The sequence below is a fragment of the Phyllostomus discolor genome, chromosome 4 (genome assembly GCF_004126475.2).
Source record: "Phyllostomus discolor isolate MPI-MPIP mPhyDis1 chromosome 4, mPhyDis1.pri.v3, whole genome shotgun sequence".
In the NCBI taxonomy this organism is placed as follows: domain Eukaryota; kingdom Metazoa; phylum Chordata; class Mammalia; order Chiroptera; family Phyllostomidae; genus Phyllostomus; species Phyllostomus discolor.
In genome coordinates this window covers 108,355,338-108,381,779 of record NC_040906.2, presented here as the reverse complement: position 1 = coordinate 108,381,779, position 26,442 = coordinate 108,355,338, and the positions used below count along the sequence as shown (strand labels likewise).

The 26,442-nt window shown below is 50.0% G+C and overlaps 3 protein-coding genes across 11 annotated transcripts in view; all 3 read right to left on the bottom strand.

Annotated features, from left to right (window-relative positions):
• Positions 1-152: 152 nt before the first annotated feature.
• FANCE (FA complementation group E) lies at positions 153-10,400 on the bottom strand. 9 transcript variants are annotated; one of them, XM_036023987.1, is made up of 10 exons: positions 9,939-10,397; positions 7,265-7,883; positions 6,708-6,752; positions 6,374-6,442; positions 5,934-6,077; positions 5,408-5,531; positions 5,151-5,286; positions 3,654-3,720; positions 2,443-2,568; positions 153-665 (listed from the first exon to the last, which is right to left on the bottom strand). In XM_036023987.1, exons 1-10 carry the CDS (start codon positions 10,184-10,186, stop codon positions 564-566), a joined length of 1,680 nt encoding a protein of 559 aa, XP_035879880.1. In that variant the 5' UTR covers positions 10,187-10,397; the 3' UTR covers positions 153-563. The 9 variants fall into 9 exon arrangements, 8 of the variants coding, with proteins under 8 accessions (XP_035879880.1, XP_035879881.1, XP_035879884.1 ...); XM_028510171.2 differs by having other exon boundaries at positions 535-665; positions 5,151-5,229; positions 9,939-10,396; XR_004902717.1 differs by lacking the exon at positions 5,151-5,286.
• An 8,624-nt stretch (positions 10,401-19,024) lies between these two features.
• On the bottom strand, positions 19,025-19,799 carry LOC118499943 (putative E3 ubiquitin-protein ligase makorin-4). The gene is made up of 2 exons (XM_036022589.1): positions 19,598-19,799; positions 19,025-19,450 (listed from the first exon to the last, which is right to left on the bottom strand). Exons 1-2 carry the CDS (start codon positions 19,721-19,723, stop codon positions 19,025-19,027), a joined length of 552 nt encoding a protein of 183 aa, XP_035878482.1. The 5' UTR covers positions 19,724-19,799.
• A 3,537-nt stretch (positions 19,800-23,336) lies between these two features.
• PPARD (peroxisome proliferator activated receptor delta) overlaps positions 23,337-26,442 on the bottom strand; it is a 92,138-nt gene continuing 89,032 nt past the window's right edge. Inside the window, exon 9 of the transcript XR_004902716.1 lies at positions 23,337-23,353. The gene's annotated coding sequence lies outside the window, so the exon portion shown is untranslated. The remainder of the gene's footprint in view (positions 23,354-26,442) is intronic.

Sequence of the window (26,442 nt, the reverse complement as noted above, 5' to 3'; positions counted from 1 at the left end):
GAACTCAACCACCTTCCTCTACAGAACGTTTCACTGGGGAAAAATGCCCCTTGTCACTAGGTAGGGTGGCATGGTGGCAGGGGGTGCTGGTGAGTTGACTTTCAACAAACACCCAGAGTTAATAGTAATGCAGGGACTGCTTCTAGTAAAACGTTGAATTTCTCGATTTTTATTAAATACCACTGAAAAATCATTATTCAAGTCTGAACAGTACAAAGGATCATAACACATGCTGGAACACAGTTTTGTTCTGAGCACACGGGGCCCCCAGAGCATCTTCGTCTATTCTGGGTCTGCTGTGACCCTCCTGGGCTCACAGGAAAGTTTCTGAGGTAGAAGTGACAAGGAGTGAGCCAGGGTTGGCAGCCCTTGGAAATCGAGCCCCCTTAGCCCAGCACCCTGCTGCCACTTGGGAAATCAACATGGCCTCTCTGCCGCCTGGAATAGCAGGCAGGTGATGCCTGGGGTGGCCAGGCTCAGCCTTTACCCCCAGAGGGGCTGAGGGCAGAAGTATCCTTTAGGAAGTTGGTGAGCGAACTCTAGAGCGGTCCCCTGGTGGAAGGTCAGGGGGCCAGATGTCTCAGCGCGGCCTGCAGGGACTTTCTCAGGAAAGTGGTGTTGAGCGATAGGGGCGCAGCCAGGCCCAGCCTCTGGCTCTCAGTGATCTGGGGAGAAGGAAGAACCATGTCAGGACTCCAGCAGCTGATCTCTCCCCTCCCATCTGACCCTGGGCTCCACTCAGAAAGGGGGGGAATCTAGGACTTAAGGACAATGGAGGGAAGCAATGACTCCCTGAGCAATTAAACCTCATTATTTCACTACAGTGAAGCAGTCTTTGGATTCAGGTGGACCTGGGTGCCAACTGCACAACTTACTAAGTCACCCATATTAATAACAACACAACTGAGTGCTTACTATGTGGCGGTACATTATGTGCATTAGTTCATAAAATCCTCACAACCCTCCTAGTTACAGATGAGGAAACTGTGTTCAGAGACAGTCACTGCGACTGCCACCTTCCTTCTGGGCCACACTTTTTTCTTCCCTAACCTTTTGCTACAACCTCCTGATAGGTCTCAACCCTGTATCTTCACTCTCTAATCCCCACTCCTTGAAGAGGCTAGAGGTTTCTTTACAAAATGCAAACCGGACCACATCACTCCAGCTGAAGGCCCTGGGAGACCTCCTGAGGCCTCGCATTGGAGGTCCTTCCAGGATCTACCCTAAAGGGTCCAGGAGCCTCCTGATATGTGTTCACAAGACGTGCGTTCACGTATTCATTTTTCTTCTGGGAGGAGCTATAGCTTTTATCAATTCATCAAATGGGGCTGTGACTCTCAAGACAAAGGTAAAGAGCCCACAGCCAGGAATACCTGGCCTTCAAGATAAAGTCCAGCTCTGGCTGATGTGGCTCAGTGGATTGAGTGCTGGCTTGTGAACCTAAGTAAGGGTCACCGGTTTGATTTCCAGTCAGGGCACATGCCTGGGTTGTAGGCTGGGTCCCCAGGATGGGGTGCGAATGAAGCAACCACACAATGATGTTTCTCTCCCTCTCTTTCTGCCTCCCTTCCCCTCGCTCTAAAAATAAATAAATAAAATCTTAGGGGAAAAAAAGATCAAGTCCAAGCTGCTCACCATAACCTACAGGGCCCTTTGTAAGATGCTACCATGGCTTGGCAAGGTGACCTTGGGCAAGTTACTTTAGCCATTCTGAGTCTCAATTTCTTTTTCTGTAAAATGCAGCTAATAATATCTTCTCACAGTGCTAACTCGTGTAAGAAACTAGCGAGTTAATGCTTTACATACATGAGCTTTACATATGTAAAGGACTTAGAGCAGTGCCTGAGATGTAGCAGGAGCTATGCAAGCATTAGCTCTCGGTGTTTTAGCCCACCTCATCCCCGACCATCCTCAGCTCTCACGGCTTTAGGCCCAGCTACGACGAACCACCTGCAAACCCCTTGGACATTCACTGCTTACAGGTCACTTTGCCCTGAATGCCCTTTCCTCCATCTTGACCCTTAACTATCACCTTTTAAAAATCAGGAAGCCTGTTTCAATTCATAACCACGAACAAGGTTTAGTTGCCCCCTCTTCCTGTCACCAAAAGCCCTGTGCATACCTGTCACCTGTCTCCTACCAGATATTACAATGATTTGTTTATCATGTCTCTCCTCTCACTAACCCGGTGTTAGGGGAGGGGGTCAGGTCAAGGGTAGCAACTGCAATATAGTCACTGTTGATTCCCCCCGATATGGCATCTGGCCCACAGCAATGTTGGCTGAGTGAGTGAACTCTTAAGTAGTCTCATTCCCTAGTCCTGGGCTTGAACTTGTAGTTTCCTTGGCTAACATTCAAAGCTTTCTCCCTGGCAAACACATGTACACCCTCATGCAGGGTCAGAGCAGCAGGACCAGTGCTCATGGCCCTGTTGGCACTCACACTGGCCTGATACTTGGTCATCACCATCAGCATGAGCTTGGCATAGGCCATGGATGTGGTGGCTGCCAGCCCCTCTTTGCAGAGCCTCTCCATCAACACACTGAACTTCTCGGGGGTCGTCTCCACCTGCACACATTGGGAGTTAAGACAGTAGCACAAAAAAAGGCCTCGCATTTAATTCCCAGTCCCACCACTTCTTAACTCGGTGTCCCTGTGCAGATCACTTAACCAGAGTAAGCCTCAGTTTCCACTGCTATAAAATGGGGCTCATAAAATCTAACTCTGAAGGCTGTGAAAAAGATTAAATGAGATAATGCACATACAGCTGGCACCTAGGTCTCAGAAGATCGTGGCAACCTTTGCAAAGGCTCAGATTAGAAGCAAGGAAGGCCAGGGATCCCTAGCCTGGCTTAGTGGTTACAGATACACAGGAGTAGTACTGCCAGCATAATAATAATAGCTCTTCATGATAATAACTTAATAAACATTATTACGTACCAGGCACACTCGAGCACTTTACACCAATTACCCCATTTAAACCTCACCACAGTCTTCTGTGGTGGGTACTATTGTCATTCCCTTTAGTAGATGAGGAAGCTGAGGCCTAATGAGGTTAGGTCAACACCTAAGCTATAAACAAATGCAGCAGAAGTTTCAGTACTGATATGGAAAAATTGTCAAAATATGTTAGGTGAATAAAGCAAAATACAGAGCACCGAGCCTGCTGTTACCGTCTATGTAAAAAGCGGAGGAAGAGTGCATTTGTGCCTGCATCCTTGTAGATACAGAGTCTCTGGGAGGGATCCCCTGAAACCACTAACACCGATTCACCCTGGGGAGGGGAATCTGGATGGCTGGGGAATATTACTATTATCATTTTGAGCTTCCAAAATTGTGAACGTATGAATGTATTACCTATTCATAAATAAAACTAAATGTATACACACATATCAGAAAGTGCCTCCCCAAGGCCCCAGAGCCTGTAAAAGGCACTGATGGGATTTACCAGGCAGTCAGGTCTCCGCTACCAGCCTTTAAGCCCCAGGACTCCCCCACAGCCACAGCCCCCCACCCCCACCTCTATAGGGCAGCGGTCCTGCCTGCCCCTCCATCACAGAAAGGATCAGAAACCCAAGCCCCCCCCTGCCCCCCGCCCATCCACAGCCGTGAATTGCTTCTTTGGGCGCTCTTCCCCAGGGCAGCCTGCCCACCTGCCGCTCCAGGAGTGACTGCAACACCAAGAAAGTCTGCTCCTTCCAGGGCAACTCCAAGATCTGTCTGTAAAGCACAGGGCCCGGTGCTGGTTAGCCAGCCTCCCGCCCAAGCCTGGGTATCCATTGCTCCTACCTGAAGGCAGGGCAAGGCCCTGGGGACAGCCAAGATCCCAGTCACCAGAGGAAGGAGTCAGACCCCCCCCAACTCCACAAGCTGCCCAGTAGCCACTGTTGCAGAGCCCGTACCCAGTGCTGGGAAGGCCACAACCCAAGACCCCAGGAGCTGACAGTGGATTTAGCAATGGGGTGTACGAAGGTCCCCTGAAAAATAACCAGGAGTCAAGAGCACATCCTGAGTACAAAAGCTGAGGGTGACCCAGGGAACCTAATGATGGGTGACAGGACACACCCAAGCCTCCTGGAGCAGGCACGCCTTCCCCATGGGGCCCCACCCACAGCAGGGTCCTCTCCAGCTGTGCTTCCTGTCCCACCGCACGGTCCTCAGCTCGTCTGGAAAGGCGACATGTCACACAGGCAGTGTGGCTTCCTGAGGTGGCAGGCTTGGGTTTGATCCCAGCCTTTCTCACTCGCTCGCTGTATGACCTCTGGACACACCCCTTAGGGTGGCAGTGGCAGCACCTACCTCATCAGACTGCATGAAAACTAACCAAGATAATGAACCCAAGCACCGAGACAGTGCTCAACATGTGGAGGCTAATAGTATTTTTGAGACTGTCCCTTACTCACATATGCAGCATGTTATATTCATGTCGGTACCCAATGGGGTCTTGCCTTCTCATTATTTCTACATGTCTGTTGACTCCCCAATTTTAATTCCAATTTAGTAACAATTTCTTAGCATTTACTAACTGCCAGGTACTGTACTGAGATCTCTATATGAATGATCACATTTAATATCTAGAAAAATCCTACATAGTGAGTATTATCCCCATTTTTCTTTTTTTTGTCTTTTAAATTTCTTTTTTTTTATTTTAATCATTGTTCAAGTACAGTTTTCTCCCCCCTACTCCCATTCCAGCCCACCCACCCAACCCTCCCCCCATTATCCCCATTTTTCAAATGAGCTTCTTATATGGAATAACCTGTTTGAATTACACATTTAAAAAAAAAAGCAAAGTTGAGATTTAAAACCACGCCTTGTCTGACTCCGAGCCCGCACTCCTCACCACAGTGCCAACTTCCAACGACGCTGCGAGCTACTCGAGAGCCGGGACCACCTGCCTCTTCCCCGCATCCCGCAAGGCACCCGGCAGGAAGGCTGAAACCCCAGGCGTGGGAAGAGGCTGCTCAGAACAGCAGCCTGCAGGGGCCCGGTGGGAAGGCACCGGTCAGGTTCAGACAACAGCGGGAGGGGCACCTCTAGTCTTTCGGGCACAGGGGCTAGTGCCCAGTGGCTCCAACTCCTCAATGCCAGGAACAGACTGGTGGGCGGGGGGAAGGTGGGACTGGGGGTGTGGAGGCTTGCACACTCACCCGAGGATTATAAGCTGCCTGTCTGGCTCCAGGGCCTCGTCCTTCATAAGGCAACACAGCAACTCGGTTTGAGCTGGACCTGGGTGGGGGGCAGCAGAGGGGGAAAGTCTGGACAAAGTGGCAGGAGAGGATGGGACTGCAGGGAACAGAGTGCTCAGTTCATTACAGGGCGCCATCAGGGAAGTAACAGGTTTTACTCGTTGGATGCCCAGCTCCTGCCAGGGTCACGTGGGGGTGAGGGCTGTTTCCAGAGTTACCCGCTTCTGGGGACCGGAGAACAGGGCCCAGCAGGGCCCTGCAGACGGCGTGGGTGTACTTGGCACAGAAGGAAGTCAGGGCAGTTGTGAGCAGGCGGGAGGCTGAGGAAGTCAAGGAGAGGATCTACAGCCAATGGAGAGGAAAATGCTATTAAATTCATTTCTTCTTGCCTTCCATAAATGTTTAGCAGACACATATTTCAGATGGTGATATATGTTACAGAGGGAAAAAAGTCCTTTTATCTAGGACTCACGTGGACCCACCCACTAGAAAAGACACACAGCTCCCTTCCCCAGGTCCCAAACCCTTGAGCCCAAATCCTTCTGCAATGGTCTGATGTTCAAGGAGGAATTACATGCCACGTGGGTAGAGGGCCCAGGGGCCCACACCCTTCCCTTGCCCCAGGCTGCCTGGACAGGCCAGATGCCTGCAAAGCTGGAACACCTTCTCCCAAACATCACGTTTCTGAAGGCTCAGACTCTCCCCGCCTGGCCTGGCAGTCTGAGTGCACCCCGGTGCACCTACCCGTCCAAGGAAGAGGCTCCTGGCCAGCACAGTAGCATTGCCGAGGCTAAGATCTGGTGACAGGGACTGCAGCCAGGTACAGAGCTGCAGAAGACCTGTGTCTGAGAGCTGGGGGAGCTGCAGCCGGGCACACAGCAGGTCCATCTGCCAAGCAGGAGGGAGGACAGAGGGGCATTCCACGTGCCTCTGCTAGGCTGTCTCAGGCCAACTGGGCAGCAGAGGGGCAGGGCGAAGACACCCAGGGGCAGGTACGGCTGGGAGAGCTGCCCCACAAGGTGGAGTCAAGGGCTAAAAAAACCACTCAGGGTGACCCCCGCTTGAGAAACAAACAAAAAAATCCCCTACCAAAATGCCACAGGAGGCAGGGATACATGAAGTTAAATGGAAGGGCTGGGGAAAGGGGATGTAACCTCAGGTCCAAGCAACCTTTCTGGACTCACCTGGCTGGGACTGCATTCATGGAAAAGCTGCAGCTCAACTGGGGGGCCACTCTCCAGCCTCTCTAACCCCTGGGAAGGCAAACCCTGCGTCAGGGCTGGCAGAGTGCTTGATGACAAGTCACTGAGGCCACCCCTTCAACTGGAGTGGGTGGCTAAGGACTTGGGAAGGTGCTACCAGACAACATATTTATACTGGGGCCCAGACATGCCCTGCAGTGACTGCCCTCGGATCTTCAGCCCAAACGCCCTGTGCCTCACTGCACTGCCTCCTCCCTGAGCATGGCTGGGCTCCAGGAAGGTGAAGGGCAATGGTGAACAGGGGAGGGCCACTCACCTCCCCAAAGGTCTTGAGCACCTTCTGCAGCCTGGGAACCTGGTCCTGTAGAGGAGAGTCAGTCACTGCCAAGACCCCACCCATACGGCACGGCTTCAAGCCCAGCCTCAGATCCCTTTCTGAAGACCCCAAATTGGAGGGAGCTAGTAGGCAAAGATGGCTCAAGAGTGCCAAGAACATAAAGCCTAAACCTTGAAAAGAGCTTAAGAACTCAAAGTAGCCACGGGCCATGCAAATCCGCTGTCTAGACTTGTCTTCTCTGCATCCACCCCAATGAGGGTAGACCCAGGCCTTGGGCTGGGAGGGCAGGCTGGGTGGCTCTGGAGCCACTCCTCTTGGCTGGTACCCTTTAACCTCAAGTTATAGATCATTAGGGCAAGGGCTTCCCACCTCCCTTAACTCCCTTCCCCAGAATCTGTAGAGCAGACTACAAGCCCTTAACCCCACCCTCCCACCCCTTGCTCCACAAATTGAGAAAGCGTCCCAACCAGCTTTTGCCCTGGATAAACCCCCTACTCCAAAGGGTCACTCTAAACCTAGCCTCCTCACCCTTGTACCTGGATAGCTTTCGGCAACTCCAAACTCTCAGCTGGTCCCTTTGCATCCTCCAGACTCTGGCCAGCCTCAGTGGGCTCAGCCTCCACGACAGGTTGGTTCTTAATGGGTGATGTGCCTCCTCCACCTGCCGGAGTTTCCAAAGGCTCATGTCCCACTCTCTCCTCCTCATAATGTTCTTCTTCTTCCCTTTGCAAACACCGGAACCTTTTGGGGGCCCTCCCCCCCTCAGGGCTGGCAGGCTCTTCTTCTGGTTCCTTTCTGCGTTTCCTAGGCCACTGGGATTCCTTGTCCTCCTCTTTTTCCCCTTCAGCATCTGGAGACTGGGCCAACTTCAACCTCCTGCCCCCGGGGCCCAGCTGCCTACACAGGTCTCGGAGCTGCGTCTGGCAACTTTTAGACAGTGGGGACGCTCCCTCAATGGAGACCCCTACACCCAGGTCCCTTTGCAGCAATTTCCCCAGGGCCTGGAGCCAGGCATCAGGGTCAGGGCTTGGGTCCTGCCGTAGGACCTGCAGCAGAGGGAGCAGTCTGTTTTCAGGGAGCGACGGCCTAACAGCCATCAACAGGGACATCAGGTTCCGCTGGCATAACACGGGCAATCGCAGCAGCAGCGGTTTCCTGAGTAGCAGACGGAGGCAAGCAGTTAAGGGTCTTGCTGAAAGGAACTCAGGACAGACTGCACGGAGCTAGAGGCTAGATGGGAAGGGACAGATGGGGGCTGGGAGGTACCCGTGAGTCAGTGTGGAGGGAGGGGGACAGCACGAGTCACCCAACGAGTGTTCACTGAGCATCTGCTATTCTATGCTGGGCCCTGCTCTTTGACACTTCCTAGTTTAGCTCAAAAATTCACACTTGTTTTACATAAAAAGGGAAAAAAGTCCTTGCCCACACTATGTAAATACTCCAAGATGCTGTGCAAGACTGTGGCCCTGTGCTCCACTTGGCACTCCCTTGAAGTCATAGTGACATCTGCCCAGCCCTGATGTTCCGCGCACCAAAATGAGTTCTGGGAGGTGGACAGTATGTCTCCTTCCTGTGTCCCAGTACCCAGCACAGCACCACCCCTAGCAGGCACTTGGTATGCATTCACTGAATGAATTAACCCTGACAATAAGTGTCCAGATACAAGCAAGGGCTGCTGAGGGCACAGCAATGTCACCGTCTATAATGTTGTGAAGGCACAAATCCAGATGCTGGGTGACCTGAGGTTTGTTGGGGTGGCAAGTCGTGGGTCCAGCTAGCACACCACCCATCAGGTGTCTGCTCCTCTCTACGCACGGCTTTGAAGAGCTGTTCAACATCACACACACAGGTTCTTGGATGTGTATGAAAGGAAAAAAAGCAACTTTCTTTGTAGAAAACAAACACTAAGTGAGAGAGAAAACTAGAGTATTGGTTTAAAAAAACCGTCAATTTGTGGTGAAGGATATTTGGGAGTAGAGAGGTGAGCAAGACCCTATTTAAAAGGCTTTTAGCCTTTTTTGTACATGGACCCCCCCTTATCAGGATAAATGTTAAATGTATAAAATAAAATACATATGGTTACAAAAGAAACCAATGATACTTAAGTACAGTTCTATCCAGGGACCTTAGGTTAAGTTCCCCCTCCCCTTACTCTGTCCAGAAAAAGCCAGACAGCTGGAAAGCATTTCTATAGCCTCCAATTTGGGGGTTTTGAAAGTGCTCCTGACCCATCTCTTGAAATAAATTTAAAGAGGACTGTGTGAAGAAAATATAAGAACTTATGTTTTGACTTATCTAAAACACAAGAAATTAAGTATTGCCAATATTTAATGCGTGGGTTGGCCCTGGCCCGAATCTGAGGCAGGGGTTTCCGAGAGCGGAAGGCGGCTCTTCACACCCCTAGAGGCTGCAGGTGGCACTCAGTTTTTTAACTTTCTGTGTATTTTAGTTAACGTAACAGTTAAATGCATTAGACTGTCTTGAGTACATTAACTCTTGTTAAGAAAACGGAACCTTCACAAAACAGACACAGGGCTTATAAGGCTGCCTGAAAAGAAAGTGAATGCCAGTAATGGAATCACAACCAAGTAAGAAAATGGCAGGGCTGACACCTCTGCACCTAGTAGGAATAGTCAGCCACATAAAGAGCAAAAAAGAAAAAAAAAGTTCAAATTCACCCAAAACTAGAAATAATCAAGAACACCATCTGTAAGGAAAGTGATGTTCCCGCAAAATGTTATGTTACGCTTTGAAAAATTAAATAATACAAAGCCACCACAGCCAGATGTTTGTCATTTATCTCATTTTAAATTTCAATTTTTGTATACGTTATAATGTACGTACTTTAACACGTGTACACTTTGTACTTAAGTATGCCTATATTGAAGGTACGAGTTCAATTTTTCAGAGATGGAATGTACGATTAAGATCGATCTGAGCCCACTGACATAATTATTCATTTACACCCAGCCGGAGGCGAGTCCCATACGGAGGCGAGTCGCGTCCAGGTACGCGGCACTGGCCAGCACACAGTAGGTACGAAATACCTCCGAGTGCGCGGCAGGGACCCTCTCGCTGTGGGGAATTAACCGCACCGAGCCTCGGACTCCTCCTCTGGAGAAGGCAGGAGGCGCCAGCCCCTGCCTCACCGACAGCGGAGGGTGAAATGCGGCGTAGTGCGCTCCGCCAGCGGCCAACCGGACCACTTACAACTGCAGCCGACAGTCCGGGCCCTCCGTGACCGCCTCCTCCCGGCACAGCGCCTCCAGGACACGGCCCCAGGCGAAGGGCTCTCCGTCGCGGCTGCCCAGCAGCCGCAGAACCCCCAGGCCGCGCCGCGCCCCGTCCGGCCCCGCCTGCAGCGCCTGCAGCAGGAGGCGGGCGGGGGCCTCCAGCTGAGCCCAGGGCGCCAGTTCCGAGCTCTCATCCAGAGCGGGCGCCTTGTCCCGGGATGCCATGCCTGGGACCCGCGTCGTCTCCCCTCCCGCCCACCCGCTCCGGTTCTGTTTCTGGCCTCAGCTCCGAGGCCTGGAGAAAGTGAGCACTCCAGTACTCGCCCGGACGCCGCGGCAGGGACCTTCCCGCGCCCGCCACACTTCCTCCTCAGGGCTCAAAACGTGGGCGCTGCAGCCCTTGAACTGCACGCCGTAAAAAAGAGAAAGAATCGAGATGCTCGCCGGTCGCGCCGCGCAGGGGCGGCCGGAAGGGGCGGGGCCAGCAAGAGCGTGAAGGGAAGGGAGTAGGGGAACTAGGAAGGCGGAGGGCGTGTGTCTGGAACAAGCTGGGACGCAGCGAAGGGGGTCTGTTTGTGGGTGCGGTCACACCAAAGAGAGTGAGGCAGGGCGGGGCTTGATGGAGGGGCGGACCCTCGGCTGCGGTCCTTAACCGTCCTCCACTGAGAACCGGGGTGCACAAGGGACGTCAGGGATCCCGTTGTACTTCGGGATCCAACCATCATTTAATTTTAGTTGACGCCCACGTTGCTTGTAGATCATGAGCGCTGAGATGGGCTTTGATCACATTTACCACCCCACCATAACGTCACCTGTTTCACAGGCTATCAACTGCCGTCATTTAGGTTTTAGTCCTCTCTAGAAATATTTGATGTACGAATATCCCTGATAATGGGGTCGCAGTAAAAGCTAACTCCCTCTATATAACCAAAAGCCTTGCTTGGAACTTCCTCCTAAGGCAAGAAGCAGTCTTGCCCTGATTGTTTATATGGGGCCGGATTGGCTCCACCTCTCAAGGTTTCAGTTGAAAGAACTTTGTTAGAGGAGGCAGGCTTCGGCAAAAGGAGGTGCAATCTTGTGATTTCTAAGAAATACATATAGATATTTGTTCATTCAGATGACTGAAATTTACGCGGCAGACATGCTTGGTCTTCCACAGTTCCTAATTTATAGCTCCCAACCCCCTTGAAATTTCCGAAGCCACGGGAGTTTGTGTTATGTTAATGAGGTGACTTTTGGATCCCACCCAATAGGAGCCAATCGTGTGGTTAGACAAACTTTTAGTTCCACCCCCTGACTGGGGGTATCGAGGGGACAGTGCTTGAGGTTGAATTAATCATCAGTGACCAATGAGTTAGTCAATCATGACTTCCTAAATGAAGCCTCCATAAAACCCAAAAGAGAATACCTCCTGGGCCTTCTTCCTTGAGCTTCCACGTTGAGGAACCAGAACACTTCCACCTTGCTGGGTCCCAAACTCCAGGAGGCAGAAGCTTCTTCCTTTGAGACCTCATTCTATGTATCTCCTCACCTGGCTGTTCATTCGTGTTATTTAATTCCTTTGCTAATAAATCGGTAATCTAGTGAGTATACAGGTTTTCTTGAGTTCTGTGAGATGTTCTAGCAAACTAATCGAACTCAAACAAAGGGTCTCAGGGCCCTCTGTTGTGAATCTGGTGGGTCAGAAGCACAGGTAACAGCATGGGTTTGCACGAACTGGCCTCTGAAGTGGAGGGTGGGACCGAGCCCTTTACCTGTGGAATATGATCTATCTTCTCAAAGATGGTGTCAGAATTGAGCTGAATTCTCCATCTCTGCTGTCCTCCTAGAATTGCTTGGTGTGGGGAAGCTTTCACACATCACACACTGCAACTGAGTCCTGGGATCCTTTCAGGAGGGATCAGTGTGCAGGGTAGGGATAAAGGGAGAGGGGACAGGAGCCCGACAGCACTCCATAAGCCCTTCTTTGGGTATCATCTTGTATTTCCCATCATCTGAACTTCGGCTGCTACACGCACACATCCATTCATTCAGTAAATCTTTTTTCCCTTGTAGAGTTCTGATGTGGATCCCGGTTTCTGGGGTCCACCACACAGAACAGTCTCCTGTATGGTTCTACATTTTTAATTTAATCTTTATTGTATTTTTTCATTACCATTTAGCCCCCTTATACCCCCTCCCTCACAGCAATCACCACACTGTTGTCCATGTCCATGAGTCCTTTCTCTTTTTGCTCAATCCCTCCAACCCCTCACCTACCCTCACCCACCCTCACCCCACTAGCTGTCAGCCTGCTCTCTCTGAGTCTGTCTCTATTTTGCATGTTAGTTCTGTCTGTTCATTAGATTCCACACATGAGTGAAATCATATGGTATTTGTCTTTTCTGATTGGCTTATTTCACTTAACATAATTTTCTCCAGGTCCTTCCATACTGTTGCAAAGGGTAAAATTTTTCTTCTTTTTTTAGGGTCGAGTAGTATTCCATTGTGTAAGTGCTCACAGTTGTTTTATCCACCCATCTATTGATGGACATTTGGGCTGCTTCCATATCTTGGTAATTGTAAATAATGCTGCAATGAACATGGGAGTGCTTATGTTCTTTTAAATTAGTTTTTTGGGTTCCTTTGGATATATTCCCAGAAGTGGGGTCAAAAGGCAGATACATTTTTTTAAAGATTGTATTTACTTACTTTTAGAGAGGGGAAGGGAGGGAGAGAGGGAGAGAAACATCAGTATGTGGTTGCCGCTCACACGCCCCCTACTGGGGACCTGGTCTGCAACCCAGGCATGTGCCCTGACAGGGAATCGAACCGGCGACCCTTTGGTTCACAGGCCAGCACTCAATCTAATGAGCCACACAAGCCAGGGCTCATTTTTAATTTTTTAAGATATCTCCATACTGCTTTCCACAGTGGCTGTACCAGTCTGCATTCCCACCAACAGTACAAAAGAGTTCCCCTTTCTCCACATCCTCACCAGCACTATTTTATTTTATTTTATTTTTATTTTTGAGAGGGGAAAAGAGGGAGAAAGAGAGGGAGAGAAACATCAATGTGTGGTTGCCTCTCGTGCTCCCCCAACCAGGGATGCGACTTGCAACCCAGGCATGTGCCCTGACTGGGAACTGAAGTGGTGACTCTTTGGTTCACAGGCCAGCACTAAATCCACTGAGCAACACCAGCCAGGGCTGTTTTTTGATTTCTTGATGATAGCCATTCTGACAGGTGTGAGATAGTATCTCATTGTGATTTTTATTTGCATTTCTCTGATGATTAATGGCATTGAGGGTCTTTTCATGTGTTTATTGGCCATCTGTATGTCCTCTTTGGAGAAGTGTCTATTTACGTCCTTTGCCCATTTTTTAATTGGGTTGTTTGGTGTTGAGTTTTGTAAGTAGTTTATAAATTTTGGATATTAACCCCTTATCAGATGTATTGGTGAATATGTTCTCCCATTCTGTGGGTGCTCTCTCGCTCGCTTTCTCTCTCTCTAAGATTTTATTTATTTTTAGACAGAGGGGAAGGGAGGGAGGAAGAGAGGGAGAGAAACATCATTGTGTGGTTGTGTATCACATGCCCCCTACTGGGGACCTGGCTTGCATCCCAGGCATGTGCCCTGACTGGGAATTGAACTGGCAACCCTTTGGTTCTCAGGCTGGCACTAAATCCACTGAGCCACACCAACCAGGGCTGTGAGTTGTCTTTTTATTTTGCTGATGATTTCCTTTGCTGTGCAAAAAGTTTTAATTTGATGAAGTCCCATTTGTTTATTTTTTCTTTTGTTTTTCTTGCTTGGGGAGATATAGCTGATAAAAAATTTCTACGAGCAATGTTTGAGATTTTGCTGCCTATGATTTCTTTTAGGATTTTTATGGTTTGGGGTCTAACATTTAAGTTTTTGATCCATTTTGAATTTATTCTTGTGTGTGGTATAAGAAGGTTGTCTGGTTTCATTTCTCTGTATGCATCTGTTCAGTTTTCCCAATGCCACTTATTGAATAAATTATCTTTAGCTTTTATGTGCTTTGTATGTGCTTGTTTCCTCTGTCGAATACTAATTGACTATAAAGGTGTGGGTTTATTTCTGGGCTCTCTATTGTTCCACTCATCTGTGTGTCTGCTTTTATGCCAGCACCATGCTGTTTTCATTACTATGGCCTTATAGTAACATTTCATGTTAGGTAGTGTGATTCCTCCAACTTTGTTCTTCTTTCTCAGGATCCCTGTTGCTATGTAGGGCCTTTTGTGGTTCCATATAAATTTTTGAAATAGTTGTTCTAGTTCTGTGAAATACATCATTAGAATCTTGATAGGAATTGCATTGGATCTATAGATTGCTTTGGGTAGTACGGACATTTTAATGATGTTAATTGTGCCTATCCATGAACATGGTACATGCTTCCACTTATTTGTATCTTCTTCAATTTCTTTCTTCAGTGTCTTATAATTTTCTGAGTACAGGTCTTTTACATACTTGGTTAGGTTCATTCCTAGGTATTTTATTCTTCTTGTAGCAATTGTGAATGGGATTATTTTCTTAATTTCCTTTTCTGTTAGTTTGTTATTGACATATAAAAATACAACTGACTTCTGGATATTAATTTTATATCCTGATACTTTGCTGAATTCATTTATCAGTTCTAGCAGTATCTTGGTGGACTCTTTGGGGTTCTCTTTGTATAGTGCCATGTTATCCACAAATAGGCAGTTTTACTTCTTCCTTTCCAATTTGGATGCCTTTTATTCCTTCTTCTTGTCTGATTGCTGTGGCTAAGACTTCCAGTTCTATTTTGAATAGGAGAGGTAAAAGTGGACATCCCTGTCTTGTTCCCAATGTTAAAGGAACCCTTGTAATTTTTGCCCATTGAGTATGATGCTGGTAGTGGGTTTGTCATATATGGCCTTTGTTATATTCAGGTATGTTCCCTCTATTCCCACTTTGCTGAGTTTTTATCATAAATGGGTGCTGGATTTTATCAAATGCTTTTTCTGCATCTATTAATATGATCATGTGGTTTTTAATCCTTCATTTTGTTTACATGGTGAATGTCATTTATTGATTTCTGAAAGTTGTACCAACCTTGCATCCCCAGAATATCACTCAATAAGTCATTACTGTGCACCTAGAGCTGGGGGTACAGGGAACAAAACACCCTTGCTCGTACTGTTGCTGACACTCAAGTGTGGAGACACAGATAACTAAATGAGTAAATAACAGAATGTTTCATTGTGACAGTTCTTTTAAGAAGAATATAGTAGAGAAGGGAGAGGTCATTTTAAATAGGTGGTCAGGTCTGTGGGGAGACCATTTTAATCAGTAGGAAGAACAAATGCAAAGCCCTGGGGTAGAAATGTGGCTGGAGTGTAATAAGAAATGAGATCAGAGAAATAACCAGATCTATGAGGTTTTGTGGTCATAGAGGGGAACTTGGCTTTTCCTCTGAATAGCATGGGAAGCCATAAGGAATATTTTGAGCTGGATCTGATTTCCATTGGAACCAAAATTTAAAATCTTTTCTGCCCCAGCTGGTGTGGCTCAGTGGATTGAGTGCTGGTCTGCTGACCAAAAGGTTGCCAAATCTGATTCCCACTCAGGGCACTTACCTGGCCTGCGGGCCAGGCCCCGAGTTGTGGGTGTGTGAGAGGCAACTGATGTTTCTCTTACACATCAATGTTTCTCTCCCTCTTTCTCCTTCCTTTCCCATCTCTCTAAAAATAAATAAATATATATTTTTAAATTTCCCCCAAATAATTTCAAGGCAGTTGTTGGAAAAGACTAAGGAGTATTTCTCTCAGTACCTGCTCCACAAAGGCCAAAATAGCAGCCAAGAAACTTTTTCCAGGTACCTCTATCTCAGGTTAGCAATTTTAACTTTAGAGGAGGTGTTTTGGTCTTCCGATGAGCAGCTGTGGTAGGGGCAGGCCCTGACAAGTGGCGGGCAGAGCTGGAACGCTAAACAGCCCTCAGTGCCCTGCCCATCCGTCCTCAACTACCAGCTTGACTTCCTGGTGGCTCCAACCCATGCTCACCAAGGTCTGCATTCTCGCCAACACAAGGAGAGCAGGGAGGAAATTTCTAAGCGTGATTCAATAATGCTGGGGGAATCTTCCATATACCTTTATGGAATCTGTGACAGCATTACTATTTTTATGATACTAAGATGTCAGATGCCCTTTCCACTTATACTCTTGTGAGTGTTAAGTGAAGTTTTCCAGAGGCTGAGTGATGGCTGATACTGAAACAGACTGAGTGCACAGCCCCCTTTGGTTGGATGGGGGCGGGGCACCTGGGCCACGAGCGGACACTCTTCAGACACCAGCGGTGATGGCTTAGGTGCATTTTATTGGTTTTCTTTCACAAGCCTTCTACAAAAGAGCAAAGTTAAAATCCAAGTCCCTAGAGAGAGACAGCGCCCCCCACCCTTCTTCCCTTGGTCACAGAGATAGAGGGCTGGCTACTTTCATCCCCCAACGAACCCCAAAAGGGAAGGGCTCCTCAGCCCACTCCTCCACGAGATCCTGGCTACAGGAGACTGTGGTAAGAACTGTTGGGATCCAGCAGGAGTTCGAAACCCCAGAAGGCCATGGCCAGGGCGTAATCTGGGAGCACTGTGTCTTCTAGCAACGCCGTTGGGCCCCACGCCTGGGAGTGAAGGGAGAAGTCAGTGAAAAGCTGTCTGCTTCAGCCTGTATTGCCCAAGAATAACGGAATTGGGCTCCCGCATAAGGTCGGGCAGGTGCCACCATTAACATCATAGACGTCACACAGATTTCACATTCGTTACAGACATTTGTCATAGAACACCCCATATCAATATGCTGTTACCTGCTATTACCACCTCAGTCCCAGAAGCCAGCTGGAAACTCTGAGGGCAGGGAGGGTCCAAGGCCGGGGCCTCATCCGGGAGCTGGTGCAGGTAAATGCAGTCAGACTTGAAGGGGCAGCGGCTGTTCCCTCGCATGAAGAACCGGCACGGGGTCTGGCTATGGGGGGAGATGACAGGAGGAGAGAAGACTGCTCACCGCCTTCAGGCCCTGTTGCCCCAGGAACAAGGGGCACTCAAGGCTGACACACAAGGTTTGGCAGGTTGGACTGGGCACAAAGGCACCAACAACCAGCATCATAATGTTGATTTCACGTTTATTACAACTGTTTCCCAGCAGATGGCAGTAAAGTCTCAAGGAGGGGGGCCTTTCTTTAATTCCCAGTCTGGACTTCCGCCTGCAGTCAGCTGGGATCTTCTTTCCTCCTTTGATCTGTTCAGTAATACCACCAAAGCAGGGGCGATAGCAGAGAACCCTAAAATATGTCTCTGTAACCAAGTTAGAACAATGTCCTATTCTTATGATTTGATAAATGCTAGTCAATGAAACTGATTAAGAAGTTTCTCACTTCTGAGGTTTCAAATTCACTCCAAGGAAAGGTTAGATACAGGAGGGGTATGTGGGTAAATTGTGACCCACTTAAGTGAGAGCAGCGATCTTGTGAGAAAGACGGAGGAAGGGGACAGAGCGCATGTTTGTAGCCTTTTTCCTGCGCCATCACTCTGCACGATTCCAACGGTAGATTCTTCCCCACTTCCTCTGGTCCCAGTGTGAATGCGGGCTGCCCAAGCTGGAGGTCTGGGAATTCCTCTGAACAGCCACCTTTTTCTCTTCCTCCTTCTCCCATTTGACCAAAGTCAGCACCAGGACCATTCCATCCCAACAGCCTACAAAACCCCCACTTTGACCAGTCCAAATTCCCATTAGCCCCCCTAGCCCAGCTCTCATGACAGCAGCAGTCCTGTGGTCACCAAGGAGGGGACATTAGTCATCTTGCATTTTCCTTTGAACCTTATGGCCAGTTGGCCACACTGGTCTGGTCCTTCTTCCTCTGAAGGCAGTATGGGCGCCACCATTCCTTCCGGCACCCACTGTGAGTCAGTGCGCCAGCTCAAACCCACTTCCTCACTCACGTCACAGAGACAAGCCTCAGTTTCTTCTTTTGCAGTGTGAGGACAGTCAGGGTCTCTACTTCACTGAGCTTATGGTGTGCAAAGTCTGTCGTACATAATAACCCCCCACGTTGTTGCCTACCCCCCCAGGTGAAGACCCCTAACTGGTACCCTAGCAGCCAGGAGTTCCCTGCCTGGGCCTCTCCCGGCCTGGAGTGCCTCCCTCTCCCCCCAGGAGCCCCTGCTCCTCTCCCAGCACCAGCTCAAATACTCCCGCTCTGTGAGACTCGCCCAGATATGTGTCTCAGTAACTTTGTTGACGGAGCCATTACAGTTCTCAGGCAAAATCCAGGGGTCTTCCCAACAACGTTGGATGTCTCACGGGTATACAAAACCTTCTTTATGCCACCACTTATCCAAATATACTTTGCATATTGCAAGTGTAAAAAACCCTTTGGGAAGGTGGCATTAAGAACCTGGAGTTGGCCCTGACTGGCGTAGCTCAGTGGATTGAGCCCGAGCTGCGAAACAAAGTGTTGCAGGTTCGATTCCCAGTCAGGGTACATGCCTGAGTTGCAGGCCATGACCCCCAGCAACCACACATTGATGTTTCTCTCTCTCTCTCTTTCTCCCTCCCTTCCCTCTCTAAAAATAAATAAATAAAATCTTAAAAAAAAAAGAACCTGGAGTTGTAGCTAAGTCCAGGTTTTGGATAAATGTCTTCCCTCACCAAAAAGATTAAAACCTACCCAAATTTTCCCTATCTCTAAGGCCTGCCTTTTAGTCTCCTCTGAGACTCAAATTTCCAAGGTTATTAAGCAAACAATATGTATTCCTATCCATTTACTGTCCTGTTTTAAAAACATCGGAAATAAAAGCCAAGCAAGAACCAGAGTCGCCTGCATCGACCCTGAACCAGGCTAGAAGGGAAGCTTGACCTCGCTCTGCTGCTGCTGTCTCGGTCACTCAGGACAGGAATTTATTTATTGGGCTTTCGGACATAGTGGAAATAGCTCACACCCTCTCCTGCCACCTCCATCATTTTGAACCTCCAGGATGTGGGGGACCCTGCGTGGGGAAACCGTGGCTAAGCTGCAACGGACCAGGGGCCGCCTTCCCTTGTTCCCTAACCCCGGTCACGCCCCGCCCCCCCCTTCCAGCCTTGCCTGGTCCGAGCCCTGAAGTTCCTGATGAGCTGCTCCTTCTCAGCCCCCTTGCTCACCCAGAACCTGTGGGGGATGATGTAGCTGGAATGGACCCGGCACTGAGGGCAGGCCCTGCGAGGTGGGAGAACAGTCACAGCTTGCAGGCTGGCCTCCAGGCCCACGCCCCTCTGGGGCACTGGTCCCCCTCCCTGCTGACCTCTCCAAGACACTGACTTGATGACATCCAGCGGGAAGTCCTGCTGGCGCTTCCGCCAGGTGCGCAGGCAGCCCAGGCAGTGGGCGTGAGTGCAGTTGGGCAGGATGCCGAAGATCCGCTTGGCTCCTGGCTTGTCCCACACCTTGTCCATGCAGATGCCACACACGACGTCCCGACTGTCCTGCTCCCTCTGCAGCCATGGGAAGGGTCGGAGAACACCCACCCACACACAGACACTGCCACCCCAAATACGGCCCAGCAGGTCTGGGCATCCTAGGGGTACCGCATGGCCGCACTTCTCTCACTCTTCCTCCCCCTCCCCCACGACCTGCTGTACCTCCTGGTCCATGCTCCAAAATGAGGCCACGAGCTCCTGGGCAGGCTGTGGCTTAGGCTGGGACTCCTGGGCATGGCTGAGGTCTCCATCAGCAGCTGTCGGGGAAAACTGGGTCTGTTCATTCATTTACTCATTCCAGGGGCATGCACGGATGGACTGCTGCGCGCAAGGCTCTGTGGGCGCATGAAGTCCTGCGTCCAGCTGCCCAGATTCCAGCCGGGACTGTACTGTCTCTAACACAACCACGGATACCTGTGCCAGCGGTGCAGCAGCCACTGGCCACAGGTGGCTGCTAAGCACCTGGCACAGAGCTAGTCCAAACTGAAATACGCTGTAATGTGCACATAAGATTTGAGACTTAGTATAAAAAAACTAAAATATTTCAGTAATAATTTTTATATCGATTACATGTTGAAATAATAGTATTGATATTAGATAGATATATTAGATATATAACTTTTATATATTGGGTTAAATAAAAGATATTATTAAAATTAATTTTATCTGTTACTTTTTTACTCTTTTAAGTGTGGCTACTGGAAAATTTTAAATTACGTATGTGAATTATAAAATGATGTGACCTTTGAAAAAAGTTTGGCAGGTCCTCAAAACATGAACATGTCACCATACAACCCAGCAATCCCACTCCTATGTATTCACTCAGGAGAAGTGAAATTATATGTCCACACAAAAATTGGTACATGAATGCTGATAACAATATCACTCACAATAGCCAAAAAGCAAAAGCAAACCACGTGTCCATCAACCGATGAATAAACAAGTCAGGAGCGGCACTGTCTGTGCAGCGGAACAGTACTCAGCCACAAAAAGGCACGAAGCACTGCTCTGTGCTACCTGTGTGAAGCTAGAAAATATCACGCCGAGTAAAAGAAGCCAGACCCAGAAGGCCACATATCATGTCATCCCATGTACATGATGCATCCAGAGAGTCCACGGAGATGGCAAGCATGTTAGTGGGAGCCAGTGGCTGGCAGGGGCTGGGCGAGGGTGAAGAACAACTACCGATGTGCTTCTTTTGGGGGTGATGAAAATCTCCCAAAATTAGATGGTGGTAATGTTTGTTCAACTCTGGATACACTGTATTATATTGAGTTGGATGCTTTAGATTGGTGAGTTTTTGGGTTGTGAATTATATCTCAATAAAGCTGTTACAAAAAGTCACACGTGTGACTTGTGTTTCTGTTAGACAGTGCTGAATTACAGCAAGTTTAATAACCACTAGCATTTAATGTTTTCTCTGTGCCAGGTACTTGGTACTTTGCTAAGCATATCACATGTATGAACTCATCACACCCTCACACCACCCTGTGCAGTAGGTACTATTATCAGTGCCCATTTGTGGATGTGAAAACCGAGGCCCAGAGAGGTTAAATGACTTTTCCAAGATCACACAGCCATTAAATGGTGGAGCTGACATTTGAAACTATGTGGTTTGGTGCCACAGGCACCAGGGTATTCTGCTCCTGGAATGCAGACCGCAGCCGAGGGGGAGGAAAGTTTCTCTCTAGCTGGGAATCTTGAGGAGGGAGAGAGGTGGGAGGAAACATGAATCTTGCTCTGGGACAGCAGGAACCAGGGCCTCAGACCTCACTTGTGCTCACCTGCTGTGCCCCTGATGACTCACATGATGGCGGCAGGAACTTCCAGGAGCTGCCTCCAAGCTCCTCATTCTGGCTGGCCAGCCCCTCCAGGCCAAGCTCCATGCCCCAGCTGGCCCCAGCCCAACCGACAGCCACTGAGGGCAAGTAGGCAGGCTCTGAGCCCCTTCGGGTCGGCACCAGCAGGGGTCCTGGCAGAGTGACAAGTGGCTCCGAATGGCGGCGGCCCCACTGCAGGCAGCCAGGGGGCTGCAGGTGCTGACAGCTGTGTGGGGAGGAGAAGGTTGAGGAGACAGGGTCAGCCTCTCCAGGGCCCGGACCTAGCTCTAGCTCAGCCTGGAAGTTGCTGCAGAGGGGAGAAGAGGCTCAAGGGAGACGCATGGTCCACGAGGGACAAGTCCTCCTGTGACCCCCACCCCACTCCCATTCGATGAGAAGAGGTGCTCACCTGCATCGATGTCCGTGGAAGCAGAAGCCTCGCTGGAAGTATCTGCAGAATCGGGACACCTTCCCATCTTGAGCAAAGTGGCTGTTCGACCCCCAGTGATAGGCCCCATGGGCAAAGGTCCTAAAAGATCATGAGTCAGTCGTTGGCAGGCTGTGTGATATGAGAAGGACACGGGCTCCAGAGCTGGTCCTGTGTTCAAATCCGAGCCCCACTGGGTAACCCTGGGTGGGAAATTCACCCTTAAACATAAGGGTCAAAGGGTCAACCTCAGGGTTGTTGTGAGGGTTTCTGAAGATTGTGCACAATGCACATAGCAGGTGCTCAGCAAATCACAGTGGTTACTAGTCCTTCCTCCAAGTGCTAGTCTTGTGGGTCCCAGAGTCAGAATTCTGGGTTCGAATGCTGGTAGCAGAGCTGGCTCCATGGGCACGGGCCTGTGCAGTCATGTGCTTTAATGCTGTGCTGGTGTCATCTGGAAGTTATTAAGCTGGGTTTTTTTTTTAAAGATTTTATTTATTTATTTTTTAGAGAGGTGGAAGGAAAGGAGAAAGAGAGGGAGAGAAACATCAATGTGTGTTTGCCTCTTGCACACCCCACTCTGGGGACCTGGCCTGTAAGCCAACAGGTACCCTTACTGGGAATCGAACCCATGACCCTTTGGTTTGCAGTCCCATGCTCAAACCACATCAGCCAGGGCCTTAGAAGTTATTAAGTCTTTGAACAAGGGGCCCTGATTTTCATTTTGCACTGGGTCCCACAAATCGTATAGCCATTTCTGCCTGGAACTTCTTGGTCACGTGAGTCTGGACAAGGCACTCCACCTTTCCAAGCCTCAGTGTCTTCACTTGTAAAACGAACATAGTATTAGTACCTACTTCATGGGGTGATGTCAAAGTTAAATGAGACAATGCATGTAAAGTACCTGGCACATAGCAAGCCCTTAATAAATATCAGTTGTTACCATTACTCTGCTGTTATCATTACCCTCACCATCACCACCTCCTCCGCCACCGTCCTCACTACTACAGGGGCTTTTGAGGGTCAGGGTGTGAGGTGGAAAAGGGTGGGAGGAGGCTGAGCTGGGCAGACGTTCACTGAGAATCTACTCTACATGTCCATGCCTGAGCCAGAGTCTGGGACAAGTGCAAGGTAGAGGGGATCACTACTCTTGTCATGTGCGTCCTTGCCTGGAGGGGGATAAGCCCACAGGTGACGCGACAAGGGTATGAGGGGCGGGGATAGAAGTCACAGACTGCCTGCCGTGCAGGGAGCAGCCGCACCATCCCCCAGACCCTGTCTGAGGTGAGGCGCTGGCGGAGAAGCAAGCGAAGGGAGGGAAAGATGGGCGACGGGCACCAGGTCCTGCTGGTGAAGGTCCCAGACACCAGCACATGGTCCTTCATTCACAACCATGGCTGGAGCCCCTGGCCGGGGAATCTGCCTCGGAAGCCCTGCCCAGGCGACAGGAGACAGAGCAGAGAACCTGGAAACCAGGGCCCCTGGAAACCAGGGCCGGGACTAGGGGAGGCTAGGGAGCGCTCACCCCAGACCCCAGACTTCAGGGGATACCAGTACAGCTCAGTGATAAGGAAGAAAGCACACTGTAGAGCAACTTTTTAAAAGATCAAAATTAATGCAAACAATATTCACAAAGAACAAGAAGTCAACGGCTGGCGGGGCGCACGCCTGCTTCAGACCACAGCGAAGGAGGCCGCGGAGGCGGGGCCGGCGGTAATGATCATTGTTTGTTAAAGTGATCAGGATTACAGTATTACATAATATATTTATAATAATAACAGTAGTTACTCTTGGTGTTATTTTTACGGAAGTTTTTATGAGGGCCTGGGGTAAGAAGTGAGATCTTTAAACAACCATTTCTGGAGATAGGCCACTGTAATTTTTGGCATTTAATCCAGAGGAAATTCAGAGAACTGAGTGCCTCTCCTACAACAAATGCCGCTCATTTCCACCCACTTGTCCGTGTGAACAGGATCTCTCAGCGCTTCCGTTTATGACAATTATGAATTGAAGCTGATGCTGAACCCTGCCTTATGCTCGCAATAAGTAATATTCACTCATGGGTACACGAGCAGCAGTGCATCTACGTGGGAGAATACTTCTCTAAAGAAAATGTTTTATTATTTAGTAATTAATTGCTAAAGTGTATAATATATTGAAACTGTTTTGATTGAGTGCTACTAATACCTAAATCTAAGACACCAGTGACAGAGCTCTCCCCACACTTCCAGAGGGGCTTAGCCCCTAGGTGACATTAAGAGCCTTGTGATCAAATCAATTTGAGAAACTCTTCCTACTATAGTTTCTTAGAGCCATGTTGCATATTGCTTGTTGTATATGAACACATTAAAGGCTCTGATAAGTTCTGCAGAGGAGCCTGTTGGATGCCAGCCAGCATTGCTCAGACTTGTTTCTGTTGTTTGTTCACGCCTTCCATCCACACGCCCTTAACATACCCATAAAAGACCTTTTGTTTGGGGAAATGTCAAATTAGTTATTTAATTCTCAAAACAAGCCTTGAAAGTCAAGAGTCATTTTTTGTTTTCAAGATCTGAGGCTCAGAGAGGCAAAGTAACAGAGCCGGCACTAACCCAGGTGTCCTCACTTCACCCTGTGATTCCCTTGTTAACTCAGATCACTTGTCAGGGGTGAGGGGTGCTGGGCTTGGGGAGTTTCTCAAGCTAATTTCTGAGGCCAAGGGGTGGGGACAGGGAAGCCAGAGGTCACAGGAGGCAGCAGAGGGGTTGGTAGCTGTGTGTCTGGAGACACAGACCCCTGAGCAGGGAGCCTGGTGAATCCGGAGGGACTGTTGGGGCAGGGTGGGGGGTGGGAGGAGGGCAGGGACTGGGGAGGGCAGGGTTGCAGACAGAAGTGGGGGAGGCGGAGCCTGCCATGGGAGCCCCTGAGCAGGGTTTTGAAACTTGAGGGCCCAAAGTTAGCCTAGGATTGCCTTCTTCCTGGCCCTCCGCAAGGCCCAGGAAAGAACGAATGAAACCTCCTTTAGAGAGCATCTACATTCTTGGTCTGTTTTTTTCTCCCTCTAGCCACCTGGCCACCTTTCCTCCATTAAAAGGAACTGGGAAAACCACTTCACACAGAGACCCTAGGATCTACAATTATCCCTCCCTTACCCAAACCCAGTTCTCTCTGGGAGCCCATCTATTCCAGCTGTGGGCAAAATGAATTTGCACTAAGGTATACAAATCTGATGGAAGGCCTAGTGAGCTAGCAGGCCCAGAATGACTGTAATGGTGTGATGTTCAATCTGAAGTGTTTCCATTCAAATATTCATGAACACCTCGCCCTGTGCTGGGTCTGCAAAGGTGACCAGGAGACTAGGTCCCACCGGCACGGGGCTGGGAGGTGTTTCTGGGCAGAGAAACCTTTGTCAGGTGAAAGGGAAAGCAGGTGAGTGGAAACCCCTGCCCTGGAGGGTCAAACCTGAGCTAGCTGTGACCCACCTGCGCAGCCCCAGTACACCTTTTACCCCCCTGGTCTCAGTCTCCTCCCCTGGACTTTGAGGAGCTGGGAGATGACCTCTAGACCCTTCCAACACTGGGGTGGAGGACAAGGAAGTCCCTCCTCCCCTGAATTCACCCCCAAATTCTCAAAGATTGGGCTTTAAATGGTTAGGCTAAACCCCAGAGAATCACCTCCCCCACTTCCCTGTGTCCCTCTGAGACCCAGATCCCTACCTGAACGGCCACGGGGAGTAGGGTCTGCCCTCCCCACCATGGCCACTGTTGCCCTCCTGCCAGGCCGGGTCCATCCCAGCTGCTGCCCCCAGTGAGAATGAGGCAGGGTGCCTCTGGTGACCCGTTATCCCTCCCTCTCTGGGCGGGGCCAATGGGAGGAGGGGCTCTGTGGCCAGGCCCACCCCTTCCCAGGCCCCCAGGCCTGCAGGCAGGAGGGATGGAGGGTGAAGGTAGGACTGCTGGGGACCTAGGATGTCGGTGGGATGGGCATGAAGACCTTCAGGGATCCGTCAGTGATTCCTCCAAGACACTGGGGGTTAGTTTAGGACTTTAAGGGTCCAAGAAGGCAGGGTGACTTGGGAGGGGCCCATGAGGACCAAGGGCCTGGGAGGCTGGGAGTCTGAGAGGCCTGGGCCAGCGTCTGAGGGGGATTTATAACTGAGGAGGCCGGAGGGGAGCTTCCCCCAACCTCAGGGCAGTGCGAACCCACACGTGGAGCTGAGGCCGATGGACAGATCGCAGGGTGGGCTGGGAGCCTTTGGAGCCTCGAGGACGTGGCTTGAGCCAGGCGAGGACTACAGGGAGGCCTGTTCCAGGCTGGCCCTATACTGGACAGACCCAAGAGGCTCTGGGGACCTGCCTCCAGATTCGAGATATTCTACAAAAAGTCACCGTGGCCTGGTCTGTTTCACTGTAGCCAGCCTGCTATCCTGATCACAAGAAATTAGACTAGTGCTGATGGCTCAGTAGCGGGCCCCCCATGAGAGGTGGCCAGGAGGGGGCTTGCCTGAGGGTCTCTCCAATGAGGCAGTTCCAGATTGGGTGATAGCAAGTCCCAGGATCCCAGCCCGGTCCTGGGCAGTACAGATGCCTGGTGGATTCTAGCTTGCAGCAGCTGGGAGGGGGTAGGGCTGGGCTTTGGGTGGAGGTGGGGGAGGGGGACCGTGACTTTGAAGAGTCCTTCCAGCCCTGTCTACTTCTAAGTTCCCCTACTCCCATCTACTCCTCCAAGGCCGATGCTCTCTCCACTAGACTGCCCCGGCCGCTGAGGGAGGTAAATTGGGG